Source organism: Phocoena phocoena, chromosome 20 (assembly GCF_963924675.1).
Source record: "Phocoena phocoena chromosome 20, mPhoPho1.1, whole genome shotgun sequence".
Taxonomy (NCBI): Eukaryota; Metazoa; Chordata; class Mammalia; order Artiodactyla; family Phocoenidae; genus Phocoena; species Phocoena phocoena.
Genome location: NC_089238.1, coordinates 25,476,100 through 25,503,783, shown reverse-complemented (window position 1 = coordinate 25,503,783; position 27,684 = coordinate 25,476,100). Strand labels below are relative to the sequence as shown.

The following is a 27,684-nucleotide window of genomic DNA, read 5'->3' as shown; positions in this document are numbered from 1 at the left end:
AACCTGCTTGTTCCTCTCCCAGCTCGGCCACCCGGCATGCTGTGTACCTGCCTTCTGAGGGGCAGGTTGGGGCTGCTGCTTTCCAGTCTTGAGTTGCTAGCATTCTGGACAGCATCCTCTGTATCTTAGGTGAACACAGGAGCGGCCTTCGAGATGGACAGTCCTGGGTTCCAGCCCCAACGTTGTGTGGACTCTTTCTAGCTGTAGGACCTCTGGCACGTCACATCACCTCTCCAAGTGTGTTGATGGGGATTAAACACGCTGAGAGCAGTGCCTGGCTCACAGTGTGTGCCCATGTAGAGACAGCGACATTGCAAAGAGAACAGGGTGGTACGTGGTGGCTTCAGCCTGCACGTGTGTAGAACTTCAGAGCCCATTAAATCTGAAAAATACTGTGTATGCACATTTTTGGCTTAAACAAAGTTCCATTTTACAAAGTCCATAACCCAGCTTTAATATTATTACGTGCCCTAGACTGGGATTAATTCCAAGACAAGAGCTTTAGTATACGGTATAGAATTTCTCCCGTGTTCTCCTAGTGCATGGCCTCCACGGCCACCAGCCTGGTCTCACACACCGGGCCGCAAGGTAGTGGGGACACCCCATCCCTCCCCAGCTTCATTCCGTGGCCTCTGGGGTGGAGTGGAGAAGTGATTTGCTTGCTTGCTTGCTTTTCTTTTTTTTTAAAAATAAATTTATTTACTTATTTGGCTGCATTATGTCTTCGTTGCTGTGCGCGGGCTTTCTCTAGTTGCGGTGAGCGGGGGCTACTGTTCATTGCGGTGCACTGGCTTCTCGTTGTGGTGGCTTCTCTTGTAGTGTAGCATGGGCTCTAGGCGCACGGGCTTCAGTAGTTGTGGCACGCGGGCTCTAGAGCACAGGCTCAGTAGTTGTGGCACGCGGGATTAGTTGTTCCGCGGCATGGGGGATCTTCCCGGACCAGGGCTCTCGAACCCTTGTCTCCTGCACTGGCAGGTGGATTCTTAACCACTGCACCACCAGGGAAGTCCGGTGAGTTGCTTTCTGATGTCACTGGCCCAGGACTGCTGACCACGGAAGAGTCGACCCCAGCATGTCCTGAGGTCTGTCTGTGGGTCAGCTCTCAGTGTAGAGGATAGCACACCATGCTTTGCCAACCTCTGAGAGTCACTTGTTTGTTTCTTGGAATAATCGAGAAAGCCTTCACATCTCAGTGGTGGTCTAAGGGCTCTTGGTAGGAGGTCAGTGTCTGGAGGACCAGGAGGAGGACTGAGTCTTCACTCTACTCCTGTGAGTGTCAAATGGCTTTATCTCAAGTGGATACTCTGATTATAGATAGTAAAGGCCTGTCGCACTGTGTAGAGAAAGATTCTTACGCTGTGTCTTGTTTGAGGCAGTGCTGTGATCGATCTGTGATGTCTGCCAGGGGCACAAGGATGGGGGAACCATACAGATACAGCACTTATTTGCTGTTTATATTTTGTTCTGCTTATTTTACATCTCTGTGAAACCAACAAAGGCCTCTTTTGTAGGCTTGACCCCTTTGCCCCCTGATCATGGGTATTATAGGGACCGCCACAAGTGATCCTTCCTCCTTGCCCTGTGCCCCACCCCAGTGACCTGTTTGCACAGATTTAAAACTCACAGGCCCGTCTCTGTTCTCTCTTTTAGTTGAAGAGGGGGAGGCCTCGGACTTCTCGCTTCCCTGGGATTCCTCCGTGACAGCATCAGGTAAATGCCCAGGGGCTGGTGGGAGAGTTGGTGGGGGTCCCGGGGGGCAGGCTTAGGAACTCAGAAAGCCACCCAGCTGGTTATGGAGCATATTCTTCCTGTCACATTCCTATCTCCAGTCCAGATTACCCCGTGCAACACGATTTTTACATCAGTTCCATATGGTCAATAAAATCTATTACATACAGAGACCACTATGCCTTTATTCCCCTGGGGACTGTGTCTCCATCTTGTGGGCACATTCAGATGGGCCACCACACCCCGACTACACAGGCTTTTGAAGCTCCCTGCCATGGGCGTCGCTGTACATTCATTCCAAGCTAACTGCATAAAAGCCCTTTTAATAGGACATTTAAACTCCAATCAAAATCAGAATTCCTGTATTTGCCTTCCGGGAAGGGGCTGCATTGCACTCTCGGGCGTGCAGACCCGAGCCCAGGCCTCCAGGAGTTGGTAACAAGGGGAGGTCAGACTTGTGGGGTGCCTGGCCATTGTGGGGTGATGGGGGTGACTTGGTAGTCAGGGGACTTGGGTTTTGCAGCTCAGTTCTGCCCTAGCTAAGTTCCTTCCTGTGCCTCAGTTTCTCCAGCTATAAAACGAGGTGATGAATGAGGTTTTTCTCACTGTAAAGTTCTGTAATTGGGAGCTGCCTATGGAGCTTGGGATGGGAACTGGCTTGGGGTCCTTGGGAGCTCCTGAGTGGAGGGCACGGTGCTCCTGTTGGCTGTGCATCCAGCGAGCACCTTCCTTGGCAGCAGGGCTCTGGCTTCCTGTCTGGCAGGGGCCAGGCTCTCCTGCCTTGTCTCCTGTCCCAGGATCCTGACCACCTGGCTCCGGCTCCACAGGGGAGAATCTTGGGCCTGAGAAGACCTACGAGGGAGTCATTTAGTCCCACCGCCTTCTCTTTTAGGTGTGGAAACTGAGGCAAGGAGGGAGGTATGATCTGGGTCAGTAGTTCCAAGAACGAGGTGTTAGGGAACAGGCATATGAACATTTAACACTTGAATGGTTACACACTGAATTCGTGATTTTATGGCCATGTGTGATTTAAGATGATGCGGAAGTCATTTAAGTGAGAAAATGGAGTTGACAAAGTTTTAAGTAATAGTATGTGATGCTTGGAGTCAGCAAAAATCATGAAGATGGCTCCCAGATGACTGAAATTTGGGAAATGCTGGTATAGACTGGGCAGAAAGGGAGTGGGTCCCAGCACGCGAGCCCAGGTTCCCGGACTCCTAGTCCAGTGCTCTTTGAAGCAGGATCTGTTCTGATTGGAGAGTCTGAAGGGTCCTGGCTGGGTCCTGGCTGACCCAGGCTTGGGCACTGTTGTGTCTGCAGGTGCCTGGCCCTTGGTGACAGGGGCTCCCTCCAGGGCAGGGGCTTTGTCTAAATGCAGAATGGGGAGGTGCTCAAATTCTTGGGAGGAAGAGTCCAGAGTTAGGACAGGCCTTGGGGTCCACACTGGGTAGGATAGGGGAAGGGGCCGTGTGGTCCCTGCCCTGTGGCCTTCTGTGCGGGAGAGATGCACTCCCCATGGCTGGAGGAAACACAGTGAGGTTATAAAGCTCCACATCTCATCCAGGCGCACTGACAGATTTGGGGGTCCACGTGCTCAGGCATGCAGCCAGCTCTGAAGACGGTCCCCACTCTGCTCCGAGCCCCCGCACCAGGAAAGCACCCAGCCTGGTCGTGTCCCTATAAAGTCGTCCCTCCCAGCTGTTTTCCCAGTGGTGTCAGTGGCGATAGGACAGTCAAGGACAGCCGCGGGGTGCCAGGAGGGCGCTGGCAGTGTTGCGGTGGATGGAGAGGCCGGTGCAGGGAGCGTCAGGCGCCTGGGCTGCATCCCTAGGGCCGGCCTGCAGAAGGCAGGGCAGTGCCAAGGGGCTGCATGGGGGCCTGCGTTCTGCGGTGCTCTGAGGCCACAGTGGAATGGCCAGCCCTCGGGCCTCCGGGGCGCTCGGGAGTGGCGAAGGTTGTGGGACTTGCCCGTTTCCAGCCAAGAGCTGAGCACGCCCCACGCGCGTGTGCGGGAAGAGGTGCACCGCTCCTTGTGAGTCCCTCCGGCCCTCAGGGACTCCCTGGTGCCAGTCAGCTTTGGATCGTCTGCTCGGAGATGGGGAAAGGGAGGGCAAAGCATCCCGGGCATTGGGTAGTCCACAGTCGGGCAATGGATTGTTCTGTTTCCTTTGGCCCGTTTCTGAAGATTTTTTTACAGAGCATTCATGTGATAAATTTTCCTTCCCAGTTCTGTTGGGCTTGGGCTGTTAAAGTCAGCTTGTATTCCCTGAGCACGGGACTTGTGAGATGGAGCAAATCCCGGGTGGCAGGATGAGGTCGGTTTGGGAGGCAGCCCTGGAGCCGGGCATGGATGTTTAGTGAACGCTTACTTGGTATGTGCCAGGGCATGGAGCAAAAGCTTTACCTCCAGTATCTCATTGGGCCATCATGACAACCCTATGAGGTGGGTGCTATTTCCAGAAGCAACTCCAGAATTTCTCCATGGGCTGGTTGGGGGCCGCCATCTGGTAGAGGACAGGGCCAAAGGCCTGGTTGAAGCTGCTTTAGTATAATGCTTTTCATTAAGCTGAGAAAATGTCACTTGGCTGCATCAGAAAATGGGGGCAGGTGCCAAAGAAGATTATGGGGGAGCAAAGCCTCCCAAGCCACCCTTGGCACTGTTACTGAGAATTGCTGTCCTCATTTGGCGGATAAGGGAAGGAGGCTTGGAGCCGTATAGTAGCGGATCCACAGTCCCCAGCCAGGATGCTGTGGAGAAGGGACTCGAACCTAAGTCCTCCTGCAGCCAGAGACTGGGGTTTAGCCTCTGCACCGCCTGACTCTGGCTGGTAGACAGCTGAGCAGAGACCTGAAGGCATCGTGGGGGCTTTGGGAAGGTCCCTGGCGTCACAGGACCCAAGGTGGCCATGGAGGATCTTTTAGCTCATCAGCCCAGAGGAATGCAGGGTGAGGTGAAGAGGGTGGGCGGAGAGCATCTTACTGGGAGTGCAGAGCTTTGAGTACCAGGCAGCTCCTCTTTGTGGGGACCCAGCCTGCCTGGGGTGCAAACTTCCCCTTGCCTGCTTTTCCTGGCTCTGGGAATGTGATGGAAAACTCCAATAAAGAAGCAGAATGCACAGTGGCGTCCGCTCCCCGTGGGTACCCTGTGGCCACTGCCCCCAGCAACAACCTGGCCTGCTTTGTCTGTGCCCTTGAGTCGGGGCCCTGACAGTCATGGGGAGCCCGGCTTGTCAGGGAGGGGAGTGAAGTGATCGGCTCACAGCAGTTCTCCCGCCTGGCCAGGGGGTCACGGGAGGAGGGAGCCCACTCTTGCCTCTCTGCTGGCAAACATGGGGCTGCTGATAGTGGAACCGGGGGAAGAAGCACTGCCTTCAGAGCCGAGGGACGGGAGTGCCTAGCAGGTGTGGGATTTTAAATCATTCCCATTGCGTCCTGTTTTTTCTTATCCATAAAAAGGAGGATGAAGGGACAATATCTTATAAAGAGACAATTTAAGTGAGAGAATTTTTTTAACATCTTTATTGGAGTATAATTGCTTTACAGTGTCGTGTTCATTTCTGCTGTATAACAAAGTGAATCAGCTATATGTATACACGTATCCCCTTATGCCCTCCCTCTTGCGTCTCCCTCCCACCCTCCCTATCCCACCCCTCCAGGTGGTCACAAAGCACCGAGCTGATCTCCCTGTGCTATGCGGCTGCTTCCCACTAGCTATCTATTTTATAAGTGAGAGAAATTCTTAACCTGTTTTGAGCCACAGATGCCTTTGAGCATCCAAGGGAAGGAAGCGTGTGGATTCTCTTCACAAATGCACAGAGCATTTTGCATGTGATCTGGGGGGAGGCATCACAGATTACTCCCAAGCTCTTCCTCTTGCTGGCCCATGGGGTCAAACTCCTTAGAAGTGTGATGGTACTTTGTGAAAGCCCCGCAGGGGTCCCGAGCTCAAAGGCCCATCGGAGGTGGGCTGGTAGCACAGGTGAGCGGGCAGGTTTGGGGGGCACTGTGAATTGCGACCCAGGCCCTGCTACGGGGGCAGCCATCCCTCAGTGCTGATTGTGACAGGGCACCTGGCCCCAGAATCACCAAATCATCTGAGTTTTGGTGTTTTTTTTTTGGCGGTACGCGGGCCTCTCACTGCTGTGGCCTCTCCCGTTGCGGAGCACAGGCTCCGGACGCGCAGGCTCAGCGGCCATGGCTCACGGGCCCAGCCGCTCTGCGGCATGTGGGATCTTCCCGGACCGGGGCACGAACCCGTGTCCCCTGCATCGGCAGGCGGACTCTCAACCACTGCGCCACCAGGGAAGCCCAACAACTCGTATCTTTTTAAAGCAGCTTTATTGAGATATAGTATGAGGGTTCCAATTTTTCCACATCTTCACTAATATGTGTAATTTATCTTTTTTTTTGGGGGGGGTGATTCTAGGCTTCCTAGATGTGGAATGGTATCTCATTTGGGGCAATTCATATATCTGAAAAACATTGTTCAGGTCAAAGAGTGTCCTTCTGCCAGCTGGTTTCAGCGTGGCCACCGTTAGAAGGTTGCCCGGTGTGTCTTTACCAAGGTTCCACTTTCCAGGTTTGACTTTCCAGGCCTCTCTGCTTCCCGTCACCTGTCCCCAGCCCAGCTCAGTGGGGAGGCCCTTCCTCCCTTCAGTGCTTCCTCTCTCTTCCCTCAATCCCTTTTGCAATGAGGTGTCTGAGTGGCAGGCGCCAGGATGATCGGAAGCTTACCGTGTGGGGTTTCAGGGAACCAACCCAACAAACTGAGCTTTGCCTCCCTTCCCCTGGTCACCAAGTTTGAGCTGGGAGATGAAGGATCTAATCACAGTCTCACTGGAGCCTCCCACCTCCCTGGGCCAGGTTTCGGGACAGGTTGGGCTTCCTTCCACCATGGCTGCTCTGGACCAAGCTGGGGATGCAGTGCCAGAAGGGCCTGGGGGTGGTCTGGAGACGGAAAACAGTTAATTTGTTGACAAATACTCATTGTCAATGCCCGGGCAGGTTAGCCAGGTTTATTTCTGGCGTGGTGACACACACACACTTGTGGTTGGAGAGGAACACTCAACTGTTTGTGATGGCCCAGCAGCCTGAGACCTTATTGGTGTGATCGGAGTTTCAGGCCTTCCTGCCACGTTACAGGTCTCATTGCTCTGGTTAATGAAACCAACATTCCCATTTCTGAGCCACTTCTAGGAGCCAGTCCTCCTTCTCAGTGCTTTTCACATATAGAAAGTGAGGCACAGAGACGCTAATGACCTGCTTCAAGGTCACACAGCCAGGAAGTGGCAGAGCTGGGATTTGAACCCAGGCAGCTCAGGCATGAATGTAGCATCTAAACTGTAAATGGCAGATCTGCCTATGAGAATGTTGTTTCAGGCTCTTCATTTCAGGGGATCTAGAGGCTTGGGGAGGAGGGTCAGCTCAGTGCCCAGGTCCCTCCTGGGTCAGGTGGAAGAGTCTAACTAGGGCCAGGCCTCCTGGTTTGCTGCCCGGAAGGAGAGGAGGTGCCTGTTTTGAAGGCCTTGTGCACATTTCCCAAATTCAAAGGCCAGGTCTGGAAAACACTGGGTCAGGCTCTCTTTAGAGACTCCCACCAGCCTGACCCCAGCCCACCTCCCCTTGGGCCTCTGCTCATGACCGCCCTTGGGTGTGGGGCATGTGTGCGCTTTGCGGGGTCAGGGGGAGGCTGTGTTAGGGCTGCAGGCTCTGAGACCTGCTCAGCAGGGAGATTAGAGTGGCATCTGGGTGTCTGGTGCCTGGGGGGCCTCTTGGGGGAGGGATGCTGGAAGCCTTTCCTTTTCCTTTTCCTTTTAATCGGACTCTGGGTAAGCTGCGGGGTAGCGGGAGTGGTCAGTGCGCCCACCACGGACAAAGGTGGCAGCCTTCTCACCCCCTGCAGCCCTTTACATCCACGTTGTGACCAGTGGGGTGGACGGAAATGTCTGGAAGACTGGGCCTTTCACCGCAGGGAGTTGAGGCCCCTTGGCGCAGCCCAGCCTGCCCTTCTGAACCTTCTCAGAGCTGCCTCCCCACCCCACTTGTGTTTTCCTAGAGCATGTATTTATTATTTCAACTACTTCACAGAGACTCCACCCACTACCTTGTGCTTCTACACACTCGCTGTTTACATTTCTCTTGGCCCCTTTGCCAGCTCCATCCGTGTATAAAACCCTTCTCTCTAGATGAAGTGCAGGGTGAATGCACCGGTGGGGTCCATATAGCCCCCATGAGCCCCGAGCTTCCTGGAGCCCCTGGATCCACATATCCTGCCCTTCTTAGCAGCTACATGGGGGTCTCTGGGTGGATGGGCATTCATTTTCTGAACTGCCCCTCCCTGCTGGACACTTGGACTGCGTTCAGTTTTGGAATCATAAACAATGCTCTGACCAATGTCTTTGTGTAGGTGGTCTTTTCCCCTTTGGAGTTTTTCTTAGGGGCTCCCAGGACCTTTAAACATTTTCTTCAATCCTCAAATCAAGGCTGGAGAGACTGTCTCCCTCTCTCCCCTCCTCTCCCCTGGGGTCCCTCACCCTGAATTCTTTCCTGAGTGACCGTCTTAACCTGGCTCATCAGTGAGGGTGTCCCAACCCCTTTCCCCACGATCCCGGGGCCGGCGACAGAAGCTGCCGGGTGCCCCTTGGCTTGGCTGGCGCTATCCACCTCCTGTGCTCGAGCCCCCAACCCAGTCATTTCCTCGACAGGACCAGGGGACATTTTAAAGGAGTAGAAACGTCCTGAATAGAAGTAGAATTTCTTTGCATTTTAAAGACTTAAGAAATGCGTTTTTATATGGGGCCAGCTGGGGAGTTTCTCATTAGCTCGGCTGGGGCGTCTGTGGGGAGCTGAGCTGACTGGAGCCAGGCAGGCTGGGTAGGAAGATGCGGTGGCCCCGAGCTCACCGGGGGGAGCGCGGCAGGCATGCGCTGGCTGGGCGGCACCGTGGACCCCTGGCCAGGCTGGCCGGGCTGTGCCTTTGTTAGAGCTGCTTCCCCCAGCACAGGAGGCCTCAGAAACCTTCAGGTGGTGACTGGAGCTGAGAGGTGGCCATTCTGTTACCATGGTGAGCAGTCCACGAGGTAGGGCGTCTGTGCCCTGTGTGCACACGGAGGCATACACTGTGTGTGTGTGTGTATGTGTGAGTGTGCCCAGGTGCCTCGGCCCTGACTCAAACCCCTGGGGGCTCTGGGGCCTCTGCACCCCTCTGTGCGGCATCCTGGGCCCCTGGGGCTGGCTTGGGCCAGTTCTCCGAGGGGGATGTGGCGTTTCCCGCCCACCCTTTCCTCTGGCTCTGGACCAGCCAGGGGCCCCTGCTGGGCTGCACTGTGCCGTGTCTGCCGTGCACATGTGCGTGTGCACGTGTGTGCTGGTACCCAGGGTACGGGTGAGGGAGTGTGTGTGTGTGTGTGTGTGTGTGTGTGTGGTGTCTCTCTTCTGATTCCCTTTTTCCTCCCGCATGGCCTGGCTGATGGTTTCGCTGGAGTGAATCCAGAGTGGGGCTTGTCTTGCTGATTTCACCTCTCTGGGTGTACTTGCAGCTTCCTCAGAGGCAGGGACTCTGTGTCATTTGTCCTGTACCTGCAGGCTGGTGCACGGCAGCTGCTCTGCCATTGTACCCTTGCTCTTTGTAGCGAGGTTGCCTGCTCCCAGCCCCGTTGATTGAGGACTGTCCACTCCAGCAAGCCCGGTGTCCCCCTTCTCCTCTCCTGGTGCTCTTGGGCTTTTGGGGGGCATCAGTAATGAGGACTGTAATGTTGGGCGGGCTGGTCCTACTTTCTCCAGCCTTGAGTGCTCCCTAAGGTCCAGGACCCCACTGGTGGATGGTAGAAATCAGCAGTTTTTTGGTGACTGGAAGCCTGGCTATAAGCCAGGGCCACAGTCAGGTGTGTATGTGGGTGTGGGCCTGTAGGTGATGATGACTTTGTGCCTTAGGACTTTGGGGAGGTCTCTCCATGTTTTCCAGGCGTGGTTTATATTGGCTGAGCTCAAATTTGACCATATAGGTAAATTTGGTGATCTTGTTAAAAATGCAGATTCTGACTCAGCTGTTCTGGATGGGGCCTGGGATTCTGCATTTCTACCCAGTTCTAGAGTGGTGTTGATGGCTCACACACCACCCAGAGTAGCCAGGACTTAGAGGGTTTGATGAGTTAAGCCCTCTCGCCCACTCCCCTTGACCTTTGCTCTGGCCGGGCTCTCTGCCTGTGGAGCTCATCCTTCAAAGCTCAGCCTAAATATGATGCCTCCTCCAGGAAGCATCCCATGATAGCCCTGCTGTAATTATTGTGTCTGCCCCTGAGCCTCGGGGGCCGCCCTGATCCTGGCCCTCACTGCCCTTTGCTTGGTTATGACGTTCCTTCTGTACGTGCCCGGTTCCCTTGCTTCTCTGCTCACTCCTTCAGGCAGTGACCATGTCTGATTCTCTGTGCTCCCAGACCCCAGCTCTGGCTCGGTAACTGACAGATACCTAGCAAATGTTTGCCAAGGTGGAGAACTTCACTTCTGCGTCTTCATCTGTGTTTTCCCTTAGCAGTTCAGGGCCAGAGTTTTGTTCACTTTGTTAAGAGCAAGAAGTAAGTTTGAGGTTGAGATACTTACTAGTTGTGTGACCTCGAGTAAGTTACTTAACCTCTCTGTACTTTCCATTTCCTCATGTGGATGGAATGGGGATACTTATCCTGCTTCCTAGGGCCATTGTGAGGATTATATGAGGGAATGCCTGTAGGTTAGCCTTAGCCCCTGAGGGTGGCACCTGGTGCTCTCCACTTTTATTCTTTTTTTTTTTTTTGCGGTACGCGGGCCTCTCACTGCTGTGGCCTCGCCCATTGCGGAGCACAGGCGCCGGACGCGCAGGCTCAGCGGCCACGGCTCACGGGCCCAGCCGCTCCGTGACATGTGGGATCTTCCCGGACCGGGGCGCAAACCCGTGTCCCCTGCATCGGCAGGCGGACTCTCAACCGCTGCGCCGCCAGGGAAGCCCTCCACTTTTATTCTTGATAACACATTGATAATACATCAAGGGAAGCTTGTCTTGGAGCTTAGTTCAGCCTGGATCTGTGTGGTCAACAGAGGAGGCTCTGACGGGCCCCTCCCTTCCTCCTTCCCCTTGTCTCAACTGGCAGTCTCTAGGCATTGTCACAGTGGACAGGGCAGTCACGCCTTCATCCCCATGCAGGGTTGGGGTGGGACTGAGTCCTCAGGGGTCCACCCTGACTTAGCTGACCCTGGCTGGTGGGGCGCTGCTTGTTTCCCAAGTGGGGAAGGCTGGGTGTGGTTGGGAGTTGGCAGGGGTTGGTGGGCAGGGTCTGGTCTGAAAGGCAGAGGCTCTGAGGCTGTCATATGATCAGGCTCCTTCCCTGGGTGGAGCTTGATGCGTCCACTGTGCAGCCATGCACGGCCAGTAGGAAATGGCCAAGGTCGGCCCAATTGTGCCACCTGGCTGGTCCTGGCTTCCTGGGTGGGCACTCTGCAGGGCCCAGCTTCTGGGATGGGTGTGGTGAGCGCTGTGTCAGCCACTGTCCTGCTGTAGGCTGTGGGCAGCCCACAGGGGTTAGGCGGTTGTCATCTCAGCTGACACTCTCTTAAAATTCTTGAGCATGAGGCGGGTGTGGGTACGTGCGCATGTTCTCTCTCTCTCTCTCTCTCTCTCTCTCTCTCTTTCTCTCCACGCACGTATTAGGTTGAGCTTGTCTAGCTGATGCCTGCCTGGTTCAGAAAACCATTATTTTGCCCACACTGATAATTCTTTTTTTCCTTTGTTGTGGTTGGTGCTTTAACTGATGGCCGCTGGCCATACTTGGTAGTAGTTAGCTCATCAGACTGATACTGAATCCGGTAAATAGGAGACACTTGAACTTCTGCTATTCTCCTTCTCCGGGCTACACGCTTTGCAGACTGTGCAAGGTCGTGGAGGCAGGGGCAGTGCCCGCTCTGCTCACTGTTGTATCCTCAGCTACCATCATTATAAGCAATTGTAATAACAATAACAAAAAACAGCCATCTAGTGAGCATTCGCTGGGGCCAGGCGGGGGCCGTGTACCTGACATGCGCCCTTCGTTTAACCCTCCTTAACCACAGCTGGTAGGAAGTAGTATCGTTCCCGTCTCACAGATGAGCAGTTGAGGCTCAGAGAGTTTGAGAGACAGGTGCAGGCTTTCACCGCTGGTCCGGGCCAGAGCAGCATTTGAACCTGGATTGGTTTTGTCTGAGTCCAGGGCCCACTCTTCCGTAGTTGCTAGTTCACAGCGACCTAGGACCCAATGGAGATGTAATGCATCTTTGTGGGATGACATCCCAGAGGATGTGCTAAGAACCCTAAAGAGGTCATGGTAGTGACACACCACTAGTGAGAGGCCGCCAGGGCCAGTGTGGGAATGAGTGACTGCTGACGGGCGCAAGCCCGGCAGTGCTCTTCAACAGGGGCACGTAACAATGACAAGTCATTTTGCGTGCATGCTTGTGTGCACACTTGCTCACAAACATAAGCACGCGCGCGCACATTCACACGCACACACGTACACCCCCCCCAGTGCACACGCTCACACAGCGCACGTATACAGACATTCACGTGTGTTCCTCCACACCTCACGTGCCACACACGTGTGCACGTGCGTGCATTGAGTGTGCTCACATGCACCCACATGTACACACTTACAAACATGAGCACGTACACAGACATACACACATGTGCACCACACACCCATCCACACCACAGAGCTGCTTCTGGGATGTCTCTTTTCAAGGATGCGGGCAGTTCTTCCCACCCAGGTGGGTGCCCGAGATGTCCAGGTTGCCTCCTTACCCTGGGTTTCCTTTCTTCGGTTCCTTTGTTGTACACTCAGGGCTTCAGACATTCTTTCCGTCCAAAGCTCCGCACCTCTGCTGTTGGACCTGGGGCTGGGCGGAGCCGGGTGCAGACATAGACCTCAGTGCCCATCCATCCGTGTGCCTGCCCAGCCCGCTCTGGCCCATGTGCGCCCCACCCCCAATTTGGACATGACTTCATTTCCACTCTGCACCTGCCACTTTAAGAGCCCAGGGCCTAGTGGGCCTGTCCCCAGGGTCGGGTTGGGGGAGGCTGGACAGCTGCGGGTTGGGGGAGCTTTGTTAGCTCCCAGGGGCCTCTTGGAGCCCGGGCAATGCTGTGGAAACTGAAACAAAGGCCGACAATGGCCTCCTTCCCTCCCTGGGCGGCCTCGGAGCAGGGCCTGCATGGGCGGCCTCTGGGGGCCCCTGTTATTTCCTGTGCTGGCTGCGGGGCTCCTGGCCAGCCACAGTGGGCAGGAAGCAGGGCAGGGCATCTCCTCCCCACCCGCCAGGCTGGCCCTCAGGCCAGAGGAGCTGCTTCTGTGAGCCGGGCCAGCGCGGCCCGCCTGCCCTGCCATACCCCGCTCAGAGCCTGCTTGGCTGAGGCCTGCCCTGCTCCCATCTGCCTGGGCTTCCTGGACGGGAAACCTGACCCCGTCCCCGCTGCCCTCTCCCTGATGCAGACCCCACGTGCTCCGCCATCTGCGCGGGAGGCTGTGTGTCTGCCCCCCCACCCCTCACCCCAGCCTTTGTGGCTAGAGTGCTGGCCCTACAGAACTGAGGACAAGGTGGGGCAGGGAGCATTGGGTTGGTTATTGCTAAATTCATCTGGGATTGTGCTAGAAGGAAGCTTAGGTTTAGTATTAGGGTGAGGGTTAAGTGTTAGATTTAGTATTAAGGTTAAGGTTAGCGTGAGGTTTACCATCCCTCGACACCAAAAAGACAGGAGTCTTGCATGAGGTTGAAGCCAACTGACCTTTGTTTCAATCCTGGCTTTATCGCCTTTTCGTTCATCACCTAATTGTCAGGTGTCTGTCTGTGCCGTCTAGGCCACAGGGATGCCTAGGCTGGCCGTGTGCCCTCCAGACCCATGTTCTGGGGCGAGGAGACAGGGAGCAGGTGGACACACACAGCAGCACTCCTGGCTTCTTAGCTGTGAGGATGGACTTGATGCTCTTATTCACCTCCTCATGGCTCGGTTTCCTGATTTGTAAAGTGGGAAGACTGAAGCCCTACCTTGTGACATTGTTATGAGAATGAGTGAGAGGAAAGATGTGCCTTCAGCAGAGTGCCTGGCACACGGCAAGCAACCCACAAACACCAGCTCTGGGGATTATTAATGAAACAAGATGAGGGGCCCATGCGTCATTGGTCAGCTAAAATAATTGATGAGAGAACCAATTATGTCAGCAGCCTAAGTTCAGGGTCACCGTGCAGGTGAGCTTCCTGGCAGCCTAGGGCAAAAGAGAAATAGGATGAAGGGCAGTGTGGCCCCCTCTGTCTGATTCAAGTACTTGGGACAGACAGACATTTTTCCCTGGCACTAAATGCTGAGGAATTTACTGTGTGGATCCTCATTAATCACTGAACAAACAACAGCCCTGTCTCAGTAACAATTTGGCACACGATACAGAAACATCTTTCCTCGAGTTCTTTCTTAAATTGACCCTGGAAAATGCTCAGGGCCTAAGTGCACACCACAGCCGAGGAGTTACATGCAGTACAGCCTGGAGGCAGCCGGGCAAAGATGAGGCCGCCTCAGCTGGCTGCGTCCTGGGACGGCTGCTCAGGTTACCTTCCTAAGTGCCTGGTTAAGTGCAATCAAACGGGTTCCTTTAATGCAGGACCTCAAAGAGCCCTTGGTCTGTCAGTGGTCGCTGTGAGTCTTGGGGAGGACTCTTCAAAATTATTTTTATTGACGTATAATTGCTATACAATATTATATAAGGTATAGGTGTACAGTTCAGTGATTCACAATTTTTAAAGGTTTTACTCCATTTATAGTTACTATAAAACATTGGCTGTATTCCCCATGTTGTACAATATATCCTTGTAGCTTATTTTATACCTAACAGTTTATACCTCTTAATCCCCTACCTCAATTTTGCCCCTCTGCCCTTCCCTCTTCCCACTGGTAACCATTAGTTTGTTGTCTGTATCTGTGAGTCTGCTTCTTTTTTGCTATTTTTGACCTTAGAAACTCTTCTCCCTATCTTGAGGACCACGTATCCCCAGCTCATGGAGTCTTGGAACACAGTTTGGAAGCTCTGTTTACATCTTTGTGTTTTGAGGTTCAAAGCCCAGGAGACACCTCACCCACTGTGTCCCCACCTTCTCTGCCCAGATTATAATCAGGCTGTGGTTGAATCTGAGGGCTTTCATCCAGCAGTACCCACCCCTTGTTCACTTTTTGCAAGATTATTGTATTTACTTATCTGAGTAGAGTCCAGCCTTCAGGAGGGACACAGCCAGGGAAACTGAGGCTCAGAAGGGTTAAGAGGACACAGGGCCGGGGCTGCTACTTCAGAGTCTCTCTGTAGACACACACGCCTAAATGTACACACTCATACCGAGACATGCTCACACTCAGCCACTCTTTGCTTTGCATGTAAGTGTGAACATTGTTCTGTGCCTGAGATAGAATGTCCAGCTGGAGCCCCCTCTGTCCCCTCCCCTCCCAGCTGGCAGGGCTGTGGCCCTGGCCCCGGTAAGGCCTGCCAGTGGCCACTTGCCCCTGTGTCTGGCGGACGCCCTGTGGAGTTTCCATGGTAAGCTCTCCTTTGGGGGCCCCTGGGTGGGACTTTCCATCTGGGTGGAAACCTGACCCGCAGGCCCCGGGAAGGAGGAAATGCCTTCCCCAAATGTGGAGAGAAAAAGAACAGAGAGGCAGCCAGCCTGGGATTCCAGCCAGAGCCCCCGACTCCTGCAAAGCCACAGAGCTTGGAGACCCCAAGGGACCTGGGGCTGGGCTGCTTTGGATCCACCCCTTAGGGAAGGCACAGCCCAGGCCGGGCCACAGCTCCACACTGTGGGATCGCTTTGGGGGCTGATTGCCCTGTGCCCCTGCAGTTCTGGCCTTGAGTTTGTGCACGTCTGTGCTTGCATGTGCAGCCTGTTCCTGCAGAGATTGGGTCAACTGGTTGGTTAAGTGGCTGGTCGGGATTCGAACTTGGCTCTCGCTGTCACCAAGGCCCATTGTGCTTGTCACTCTACCCCCTCACCCTCCTCGGGCAGGCATTTCTGCAAGCATTATCTCACTGAATCCTTGAAGTAGCACTTTGACCATAGGTTTTGTTATCCTTCCTGTTCCCATATGTGGACATTGAGCCTCAGAGAGGCTAGGGGTCTCGCTCAGTGTCACACAGCAAGTTTGCAGCATCTTACGCCCCCCTCCCCCAGCCCGCCCTTGCTGATGGCAATCTGTGCATACTTATAGGTCATCATCAGCTCATTTAACTTCTCCCACTTTAGATGCACATTTGCCAAGAAAAGAGGGCAATAACAGTTTAAAGAGGGTCGGCTATCGCAGTCAGCGGGGGCGCTGCCTGGGTGATCTTGAGAGGCAGGTGAGAATCTGCTGTTCCCTCGGATGGCGGTCTGTGTGGCCCTCATGTGTCAGGTGGCTGTGCCTCTGGCATTTTAAGATGTGTGTCTTCATCCCTCACGCCTGACATAGGAGCCAAGCACCTCATGGCCAGCACCCTCACGCGTGTACCCCAAGCCACAGCAGCTGTATCTCAGGGCAGATGGCATTTTCACCTCATAGGCTGACTTTAGAACCTGGCACCCCCCTTTCCCCTCTCCAGCCCACTGCCGAGCTGGGACCCCGCCCAGGGACCAGGGGTGGGCCTGAGTCTGACCCACGGGTTTGTGAAGGGATCACGAGGTGAAGGTGGTGCGTGAACCAGTGTGCAAGGGCAGCCTGTGTGCTGGGTACTGAACTGTCTCCATCGTGGGTGTTATCCTCGGTCCCCCCCAGGCGCTGTCCCCAGCCCAGGCCCTGGGGCCTGCCTGGCTGGAAGATGCCTGCTTGGGCCATGGCAGAGTTTCCTTAAAGGGAGCTTGTCTGGTTTCAGGGAGAGATTGGCCAGCCAGCACCCTCCACCCCTGGCCTGGGGGAGGGGAAGGACAGTTTGGCCCCCTTGGCCCCCTGAGGCTGTTGGGGGAAGGGCCCTTGTCCTCATGCTCTGCAGTACAGTGGCTTCCAGGGCTCAGGTCAGGGTCTGGGGATGCAGATGAAGGGGGAGCTTGAGGAGTGCTGAACGGCAGGAGTACTAGACTGGGAGCCTGGAGCCCCATGTTCCGGGCCGGCTCTGTGGCTGCCGGATTCAGGGGCCCTCAGCAGCCTGGGAGGTCGTGGTGCCCTGAGGCAGGTGGTCCCGTGGAGGGTCTCACTGGAGCATTTTGTTGGGAGAATCCAGATGGGTGGAGGACTCCACAGGTCCCAGAAACTGTCTCTTATAGGGGTGTCCCCCTTTGCGTCCTGCGTCCTCATTCCAGCCCCGTGCCTTTGCTTGGGCTGTGTCCTCCTCCTGCAGTGTCCTCCCCCGTCACCTACCCCAAAGCTGCGTGTCCTTCAAGGCCCGGCCCCATGCCCGCCCTCTGTGCACATGTGTCTCCCGGGAGCCTGCTCTTTCCATGAACTCTGGTCCCGCCCTTTGGAGTCTCTGAAGGACCACGTGTCAGCTTGTCCCTTTCCCTTAACTGTTCAGAGGCTCCGTCTCCCCTGTCACTATGGATGCTTTCTCTCCCTCCTGCCCTCCGTAATCCAGCATGAGGCTCAAGCTGTGCTTTATTCACTCATGGACAACTTTTCAGAACATACATCACCAGAAAGTTCTACTGAGCGTCTAACCACCATCTCAGTTGCTGCTGGATGAACTTCAGTGCTGGTGTTGCAGGACTTCTTGATGGCCAGTGATGGCTGTGAGCCTGAGTCACCACTGGCAAGGTTCCGATAGGCTTCGTTCTGTCAGTCACAAATGTTGTTAAGTGCCGGCACCTTAAGTGCTGGCACATACCCGCTAAGTGCCGGGCACTGTTCTAGGTGGTGAGCAGGGCCAACAGAATTCCTTCTGTGAGTCTAGTGGGGGAGACGACAGCAGCAAAAGAAACCAGTAAATACATAATACATTTTCACTGGGAGGGGACCAGCAGGGTGGCCGGCTGGAGAATGATAGGGTGGCGGGGAGGAGGTGAGGGCGGTCAGAGCCCTCTGCCAAGGGGTGGGTGCTTGAGCAGAGAGGGAGTGGGCCATGCAGAGGGGGTGGGAGCAGTGTTCTAGACGTTCCCCACTGTGGGAAGGAGCTGGGCTCATTGAAGGACAGAGAAGGGAAGTAGCATTACTGTGACTGGAGTAGAGTGAACCGTGGGCAGGGGGGCACAGAGGGAGGTCGGGGAGCTGAGGAGGGAGGCAGGCAGGCAGCAGCTCACGGAGGGCCTTGAGCCATGGTGGGCACACGGGTTCTATTCTGAGTTGAAGGGGAGCTGGGGAGGCGCCCCCTTAGCCGTGTGTGGGCAGTGAAGCTGACCGTGTACTCATCCAGGTGAGAGATGGAGCCCTGGGACCACAGGTAGGAGGTGAAGAGCTCAGATCGGGAATTCATTTTGGAGGAGGTCCAACAGAATTTGCTCCTGGATTGGATGTTGGGGATGAGAAAAGGAGGGGGACCAAGGACAATTCCAAGGTTTTTGGCTGAGCAGCTGGGTGGCTGGAGGGGCCCTTCACCGTGGTGGCAGTCGTGGGAAGAGCCGCTCTGGTGCGGATGGTGGCCATGGGCTCAAGAGTTAGGTTGTGGCCATAAGTTTGAGATGCCTCTTATGTGTTTATGAGCGTGTGGTCCTGTGATCTAGGGAGGATGAGACTAGGGATGTGTTTGGGGGTCATGAGTGTGTAGTTGGTACTTAAAACTGGGATGGATGCACCTGCCAGGGGAGTGAGCCCAGGCTGAACAAAGGAGTTGAGGTCTGTGTCCAGGGGGCGTCAGTACTGAAGGTTGGGATGAGGAAGTGAGACTGAGGAGACAGACAAATGGTCAGGGAGGTAGGAGGAAACCCAGGCGAGGGTGGGGTCCTCAAAACCCAATGAAGAAAGTCTTTCTGGAAGGACGGAGTCACTGAGCCAGGCCCAAAGCTTTACGAAGTGGGGTCCTATGACCTTGCTGGGACCAGCTCTTCTTATAGATGTGGTCAAGTTGCTTGAGATTTGTGCAAATGGGAAGGAAGACCAGCCTCGCGGCTCTCAAGCTTGGTGGGAGCCAGAGCTGCTAAAAACAGGCTTTGCTTGAAACCATTCTGGGGCGAGCAGAGATAGGGTTCAGGGGTTAATGAAATGAACTCTCGTCTGCAGACTGGCCCATCTGGGGGCGTCTGTACCGAGTCCCCCTTCCCGGTTCCCGCTCGGGAAATGTAGCCATGGCTGGACCAGAGGTGGTGTCTGGGAGCGGCAGACTGTCCGTGGCGGAGTCCAGCTGTGAGCGAGCCCTCAGCACTGAAATTGCCTGCCTCACGCAGCCCAGAGCCAGCCCGTGGAAGTGGGCCAGCCGCACCTCCGTACAGGATTAGAGGGATGTGTAATGGATTAAAGATCAAAAATGTTAATTAAGAAATGGTCTTTTCTAATAAGATGCCTTCAAGGGCACAGGCCTGAAAAGGAGGGGATTTCTCATTTTGGCAACACGGTTTCTGTTGTAATGAAATTGGTTCACAGACAGTGGGGAGGACCCGACGTTAAGTCTCGTTTTAAAGACATCTCCATCCAAATTAATTAGCAATAAAAAACGGAGGGCTGAATGTCAGGCTGGCAGGCAGGCATTATGTGGTGGCTTGGCAGGAAGGCTGCACGGACTTCAGAGAATTCCATCTGTATCCCTGTGCTTCTGGAATGTTGTATCTGGGGGCACATTCTGGGGAGCCTAGTGGGGTCTGACTGTCTCTGGGGTCAAAGGATGAGGCCTGGTTGGATGCTAAGCCTAACTCGATAGGAACTTGCTGTGTGACTTTTAGCTATCCATGGCCCTCTCTGATCATTCCTCTAAGTTTCCTTTCTTATCAGTTGTGGATGACAACGAAATCTCTCCTCTCTGCCTCCATGGTCTGTTGGAGCAAAAAGATTCTTAGATATGAGTGATTTGAAAACTAAACTCTCAATGTGAATCAGTGAGATTATTGCTAAGGGATGGTTTGGGCTTTGTGTACCTGATCCAGCCTTGGCCCACTCTGAGTTCTGCTCTTCCAGGCCACATTTTATTTACCCATTCAGTTGTCCATGGAGACTTAGGCTGTGAAGTCCCCTAGGTTGTTTACATGTCTCAGAAGGGCACCATAGCCTAATGGTTAAGACCTGGGCTCTGGAGCCTGACAGGTCATCAGCTTGCATCCAAGCTTTGCCTCCTGCTTGGAACCTAAGCTCAGTTACTTGTCTTCTATGGGCGTCAGTCTCCTCATCTGTAAAATGTAGCCAGTGCCTCATAGCACTGCTGTGAAGTGTGAAGAGAGAAAAGGCTGTGGAGAGCCTGGGCTCTGAGGGAGGGGGCATGGTGTGCAGTGCTGGGGGCTGTTGCTTTGATTATTGCCCAGAAGCAGAGGAATCTGTGTGTCAGCTCCAGATGGGTCCTTGGTTGGAGACTAGCTGTTTTGAGTTTCCTGGGCCCTCCAGTGTGCAAAACCTCGTTTTATAAGAAGCTGGAGGAAGGAGTCATTCAGAGCCTGGGACTTGCTCTGAAGGTTCCAAGACTTGAGAAAACATGGACCAACACGTCCAGGGGAGGGTGTCCCACTGCCTCCAGGATCAGAACTCGCTCTGTCTGATGAAAGCTTGTGTGTTTTCTTGCATACCACACATTTTGCTTCCTCTGGCAGTGGCGTTGGGAGCGAGCGAGAGGAGGGAGAGGAGTTTTTTACTGTCCTCTTTCCTCTGGTTGCCAATTGTACACCCTTCTGCATCTTGCTTCTACTTTGGACTTACCATGGCTGCAAACTCTCACTGAATTTTTTTTTTTTTTTTGCGATACGCAGGCCTCTCGCTGTTGTGGCCTCTCCCGTTGCGGAGCACAGGCTCCGGACGCGCAGGCTCAGCGGCCATGGCTCACGGGGCCCAGCCGCTCCGCGGCATGTGGGATCTTCCCGGACCGGGGCACGAACCCGTGTCCCCTGCATCGGCAGGCGGACTCTCAACCACTGCACCACCAGGGAAACCCACTGAATTTTAAAAAAAAATAAAACACTCTCATTGTTTTATTTAATGGTATTTGCCTTGAATTGAATTTCTGTCTCATATTAATATCATGACTTTTGCCTTAATGTTCTTGCATCTGCCTGCCTTTTCTCAGCATTTTACTTTTTTCCCCAATAAAATTTTTTTAAAGTTATGGTAAAATATACATAACATATAATTCACTGTCTTAACTGTTGTCAAACGTGCAGGTCAGTGACATTAAGAACATTCACATTGTTATGTAATCATGACCACCATCCATCTCCAGAATTTTCATCTTCCCAAACTAAAACTCTCTACCTATTAAACACTAACTCCTCATTCCCCACTCCCTCCAGCCTCTGGAAACCTTCCTTCTATTTTTTTTTTTAACATCTTTACTGGGGTATAATTGCTTTACAATGGTGTGTTAGTTTCTGCTTTATAACAAAGTGAATCAGTTATACATATGTTCCCATATCTCTTCCCTTTTGTGTCTCCCTCCCTCCCACCCTCCCTATCCCACCCCTCTAGGTGGTCACAAAGCACCGAGCTGATCTCCCTGTGCTATGCGGCTGCTTCCCACTAGCTATCTACCTTACGTTTGGCAGTGTATATATGTCCATGCCTCTCTCTCGCTTTGTCACAGCTCACCCTTCCCCCTCCCCGTATCCTCAAGTCCGTTCTCCAGTAGGTCTGTGTCTTATTCCTTCTACTTTTGTCTCTGTGAATTTGCCTCATGGAAGTGGAACTTGCCTCATGGAAGTGGAACCTAACAGTATCTGTCCTTTTGTGTCTGGATTATTGCGCTTAGCATGTCTTCATGGCTCATCCATGTTGTAGCGTGTGTCAGAATTTCCTTCTTTTTAAGGTTGAATAATATTCCATTGTATGGATACTCCAAGTTTTGTTTATGCATTCATCAGTCACTGGAGATGTGGGCTGCTTAATTATTTGGAAGAACTGCCCGTGGCTTCACCATGTTACAACACCCTCTCCTAAAGCTCTGTCTGCTGGCAGACTGAGAAGGAAAGTGGAAGGCATGGACTTCTCTTGTCCCTACCTGGATAACGGACACCAGAGGCAAGAGGCTTGTGGGGAGTGGCTTTCAGGGGCGAGGGTGTGGTGAAGCTCCCTCGGTGGAGTGGAGAGCTCTTGCCAACCCTCCCAGCTCTGCCCTCCTACCTGCCACCGCCTGGCCACTGGAGCAGGTGACCCGCAGACGCAGCCCCTTCCCGCCTTCCCCCGCCCCGCTAAGGCAGGCCATCTCAACATCAGTGGTGCTCGGGAGAGAGAGGGAGCTCTCTGCTCAGTGAAGTTTGGTTGCCATACGCGGTAATGGAAATGCTTTTAACCTCAAACCGGCAACCAGACAAATGGCAGAACAGAAATAACGGGATGAGCTGCTCTGTGGTCTAAGGTGTGCCCTTAGTCAGTGACACCGATGGGGGAGAAAAAGGACAGGATTGGACCTGACCTTTAAGAAAGCAGAACTTAAAAGTATGAACACGGCAGTGAGGACAAATGGTGCAATGCCATCCCAAGTGTTGGATGCATCTCTGAGACATAATGTTGAGTGAAAGAAGCCAGACACAAAAGACAGCGTGCTGTGTGTGTTCATTTATGTACCATTCAGAAGTGGGCAGAGTGGTGTCTGGTGACAGAGGTCCGGCAGCAACTGGCCTTGGGGCATGGCTGGGAGGGGCCTGTGGGAGACTTTGCGGTCCTGGGAAGGTCTTCTGTAAAAACGCGTCACCCCCTTTGCTTAAGATTTGAGCACTTTGCTGCATCTAAATTAAGTCTCAGTAAAAAAGGGACATGAAAAGAAACACCGGAAATAAAAACGTCTTCATTTCAGAGATGTGAAGGTTGTGGACTCTTTACTTAGTTCATTTCCCCCTAAATTATTAAGGTGATATATTCCAAGACCCACACTTGGCCTTGGCCTAGCCAGCCTTTCAGACCAAGGGTAAAGATGAGAACCACAGGTCAACACACGCGGTTCCTAGGGTGGAGGGTATTGGGGGGCCCCATGTGTCCTTTTGACATTCTGCATGACAGGCAGGCAGGGGGCTGCGAGCCCTTCACGGCTCCCCACCACTCTTGGAAAGTACAGTTCAGGCCTCACGCCGGGAAAGTGTTCTGGGCCTCGGTCCTCTGGTCTGGATGCCAGGACAGCTTCATAGTGCTGGGAAGCGTGCACAGGGTCTATGTACCTGTGAAGCGCTGTGCAAAGGCTTCCGAGTGGGGAGTTCTGTCCTGGCAACTGTACGTCTCCCATAGCCAAGGTGAGGGGAGACGTGGGGAGGGACAGATGCTGCCCAGGTGGATGTCCTCAGTGGTGGCCACTTCCCTGTGGGGCGGGAGCTGGTGGGGAGATTGTGATTCACAGGTCTTTCCTGACACATCTGGCAGTTATACCCGTACTGCATCTCCAGGGGTGTGGACCCTGCAGGCTCAGCTTCTGGATCTCAACCTCTTTGCCAAGTGGTTTTTAAAAAAAAGTTTATTTATTTACTTATTTTTGGCTGCGTTGGGTCTTCGTTGCTGGGCGTGGGCTTACTCTAGTTGCGGTGAGCGGGGGCTACTCTTCCTTGCGGTGCGCGGGCTTCTCATTGCGGTGGCTTCTCTTGTTGCGGAGCATGGGCTCTAGGCGCGCAGGCTCAGTAGTTGTGGCTCACGGGCTTACTTGCTCCGCGGCATGTGGAATTCTCCCGGACCAGGGCTCGAATCCGTGTCCCCTGCATTGGCAGGCAGATTCTTAACCACTGCGCCACCAGGGAAGCCCTGCCGAGTGGGTGTTTTTTTTTTTTTTTTTTTTTTTTTTTTGCGGTACGCGGGCCTCTCACTGTCGTGGCCTCTCCCGCTGCGGAGCAGAGGCTCCGGACGCGCAGGCTCAGGGGCCATGGCTCACGGGCCCAGCCGCTCCGCGGCATGTGGGATCTTCCCGGACCGGGGCACGAACCCACGTCCGCTGCATCGGCAGGTGGACTCTCAACCACTGCGCCACCAGGGAAGCCCCCGAGTGGCTTTTAAATAGGGATTTCTTCACTCATTCATCCCCCATTAAGCCTTATTTGAACATTGTTTCTGGGTGAGGGTATGCCAAGAAGAATACTCTTTGGAATTAGCCAGTTGGTGGGAGAAGAGGAGGGAGGCGGGGGTTGGGAGGGGGCGTCATCTTCTCAGCACCAACCATGTACACAGCTGAGCGCCAGGGCTTTTTCTATGCACATTGCCTCGTTTAATCAGCGTAACAACGCTGTGCGGTGGTTGTTATCGCTCCCACTTTCCAAGGGAGGAGACTGGGGGTCAGTTGGACTAAGTGTTTGCTACTCAAAGTGTGGTCCACGGACTGGCATCACTCACCAGCTGGCTAGAAATGCAGAATCTCGGGCCCCTCCCCAGACCTGCTGAATTAGACGCTGCCTTTGAACAAGATCAAAGGAGACCTGTGTGCACATCCAAGGCCCTTGTCAGTGCAGTGTGAGATGGCTGGGGACACACTCGGGTTTACTTTCCTCGGAAGCATGCCCTCTTTAGTAATAACAGTGGCAGTCAGAAGGAAGCTCTTCTCAGTGACAGGACCCAGTGCTGTGCTGAGCACTTCCCACGGTTTACGGCATGTAATCCTCCAGTAGCCCTCTAATTCAGGCACCACTGTCAGCATCTGGCATGTAATCCTCCAGTAGCCCTCTAATTCAGGCACCACTGTCAGCATCTGGCATGTAATCCTCCAGTAGCCCTCTAATTCAGGCACCACTGTCAGCATCTGGCATGTAATCCTCCAATAGCCCTCTAATTCAGGCACCACTGTCAGCATCTGGCATGTAATCCTCCAATAGCCCTCTAATTCAGGCACCACTGTCAGCATCTCCCTTCTACTGTTGAGGAAACCAAAGCCTCAGAGAGGTTAAGTAACTTGTCCCAGGTCACACTGTATTTGGGAGGCCAAGAGCTTTCTTTGGTGTGTGTGTGTATGCTGGAGGGGAGGTGGTGATCATGGCATGATGAGAGGACTTTGGGGAGATGACTCTTGGTGGAAGCGGCAGACATGGCAGATGTTTTGCGGAGAGCTCAGCGTGGATGGGGAGACCCTGGACACTTCCCAGGAGGTGCTGCCTGCCTTCCAGTGGGGAGACTTTCTGGGTTTTCCTTCAAGAATCAGATCCATGTCCTCTCTTCCGAGAAGCCCTCCCTGATTTCCCCTCACAGTTCGAAGCCCCCTCCTGTGCTCCCATCACCGTCTGCTCATTTTCTGCCTTTGCCTTCATCACATGGTCTGGTTTGTGCCTCTCCCTGCTAGATGAGGAGGTCCTTGACAAAAGGACAACGTCTTGGTCATCTTTGTATCCTCCATCCCTAGAACAGCTGTTTTTTTTCATTCATTTATTTTATTAGAATATATTGGGGACCTTCTGTGTGCTGAGCCCTAGGTTAGGCACTGATGGTTCCATGGCAAGTAAGGCAGGCGTGGTTCCTGATCCGTGGAATGTAATAGAGAGGAAAGCTCTTGTAAAATGAGGACTCATTCATTCATTCAGCAAACACCAGGCCCTGGGGTTACAGCGTAAGCAAGTCAGAAGTGATCCTGGCCCTTAAATAGCTTACAGCCCAGTGGGGTGTCCCTGCCAGAAACCTCTCTTTACAGACTCAGCACAGTGAAGAGAACAGGGCTAAGGGGCAAGGTTCCTGGCCCCGCCTAGGCTCCTTCGGGGAGCCCTGATGCCTAAAGGTGGATGTGGGGATGTTTGGCCCCCAACTCATTCCAATCCCATGAGACTTCCAGAGTTTGGGGATCTTAATTCCATATGAGCACAGTGACTGAAAACAGGAAATTTTGGTATATGACAAAGGTGTATGTGTTCGCAAAAGTGCAATTCCATCCTTTAAAACATCCATTACCCAGCAAAGCTTATTCCGGACTGAGAACTTTCACGAGACACATGCTGGTGGCGGGTCTACCGTGATCCACCTGTAAGCTGACTCTGCGCTGCCTTCATGTTACCCTCCAGCCATGTGCTGGCCCTTAGGTTGCATCACCTCCACGGTATAGCAAGCTTTCCTTTTATTATTTTTTTGAACTGTTTTATTGTAAACTGAAACAGATACAGACACCCCACAAAACAAATGTAGAACTTAGTGAATTCTTATAAGGCGGGACGCCATTGAAACCACCTCCCGTGGCTGGAGAGAGAACTTTGCCAGCCACCCCAGAAGCCCCATCTGTGTTCTCCATCCCAGCCACAGCCCCCTCCTCCTTCCAGAAGTAGCCACTAGCCTGACTTTTATGGCCATCACTTCCTTGCATTTCTTTAATGTTGCCATCTAAGTGTGCGTCCCTTGCCACTACAATTTAGACTTGGAGTGTCACTCTTTAAGGAGTATGAGGGCGTAATATTTTTTGAAAGGATGATTATTTTAAACATCCTTTAAAAGGAATCCTTGATGTGTATCTTTCTGATGTTTAGGCTCCTGAATAAAACATTTTCCACATTGGCAGTTGAAGGGGGAGCAAGAAGAATATTCTGGTGCCTACCACCTAGCAGCTGTCCCCCACCCCCACCCACCCACCCAGGGTGTGGCGAGTGGCTGGATAAGCCACCAAGGTTTTGCGGTCGTCAGGGGAAGCGGTGACGTGGTCCTAAGCCAGGGTGACGACGGTTGGAATGGACCAACGGGGTGGACGGGAGGAGCTGATGAAAGGTCCTGAGCGAGGAGTCGTACATCATTCTTTCTTTGACTTGTCATTTGTAACATATTTCCCCTTCTGAGCATTTGGGGAAATTAATCTCCTCGCACCTGCTGTGGCAGGTAAACCCGAGTTTGCTGCTGGGGCGTCCCGGGAGTGTGGGTGTGTGTCTTCGAAGCCATTCTTCTTCAGAATAGATGGCAAGGGGGCTTTTCCTGCTGAGTCAGCCTCCTTACCACTCCACCCAAGGGGGGATTCGCAGGCAGGTGGTCATGCATCTGGCTTGGTTCGAGTTCCCAGAAGTCCCAATAACTTGCAGAACTGTGTTGAATTCTGGAAGTTACAGGCATGAGTTCTGTGGGGTTGGGCTATGGTGATTTAATAACGCAGGGTAATTAGACAGTGTTAACCTTTCATGTGGGCCATGCAGAGCTTAGCGTGTAGGGCCTCCTCATGTCCTGGAAACTTACTTCAAGCAAGTGGATGACCAAGCCAGCTCCTGAACAGGAGCTGGGGGCTGGTTTCCCTGTTCACTTCACACTTAACGAAGCCCCTCCCCCAGGTCAGGGAAGGTGGCAGTGATCGTGTGAACACCTTACAAAGGGCTGCCTTTGCTACAAGTTCATGAACTCCCGAGCGAGGGTAAATAGAAAGAGAATATGGGAGATGTTATACGGCAAGTCAGTAAGTTGGGTGAGTAGTAAGCGTCACAAACCCATGGAATCTGCGATACGATATTGAAAGTCAAGGAAAATGTGATTTTTGAGATTGGAGATTTTTTTTTTTTTTTTTTGGCTGTGCCACGCGGCTTATGAGATCTTAGTTCCCCAGCCAGGGATTGAACCCAGGCCCACGGCAGTGGAAGCACCGAGTCTTAACCACTGGACCACCAGGGGATTCTGAGATTGGAAATTCTTGGCCTCATTTATTGACACACGTTCATGGAAAGTCTGTTTTGTCTTTGGCATGGAGGATGCAGAGGTGCTGGATTTGGTCCCTCTCCTCGAGGGGCCACGAGTGCCTTGCCCGACGTTGCACAGCCTAAGGGAAAAGAAATAACGGTCATTGTACAGTGTGGCTAGTAGTCTAGAAGAAAGACAAAACACCCAAGCACAAGCCAGGTTTATTGTATGTGGGTGACATGGAATGAAATTCCCTTTCCTACTTTACTCTGGAGCCTAGAGCTGTGCTGTCTTTCAGCAGGACTTAGGCTTTGAAAAAGTCTCACGTGCTTTAGAAGAAAACTCAAGTAATCGAGCAGCTA

The 27,684-nt window shown here is 53.4% G+C and overlaps 1 protein-coding gene across 1 annotated transcript in view; it reads left to right on the top strand.

Moving 5' to 3' along the window:
- The window catches only part of ZNF423 (zinc finger protein 423), a 327,693-nt gene that overhangs the window by 56,597 nt on the left and 243,412 nt on the right, over window positions 1-27,684 (top strand). Inside the window, exon 2 of the mRNA XM_065898763.1 lies at window positions 1,651-1,710. Coding sequence (XP_065754835.1) covers window positions 1,651-1,710 — 60 coding nt within the window. The remainder of the gene's footprint in view (window positions 1-1,650; window positions 1,711-27,684) is intronic.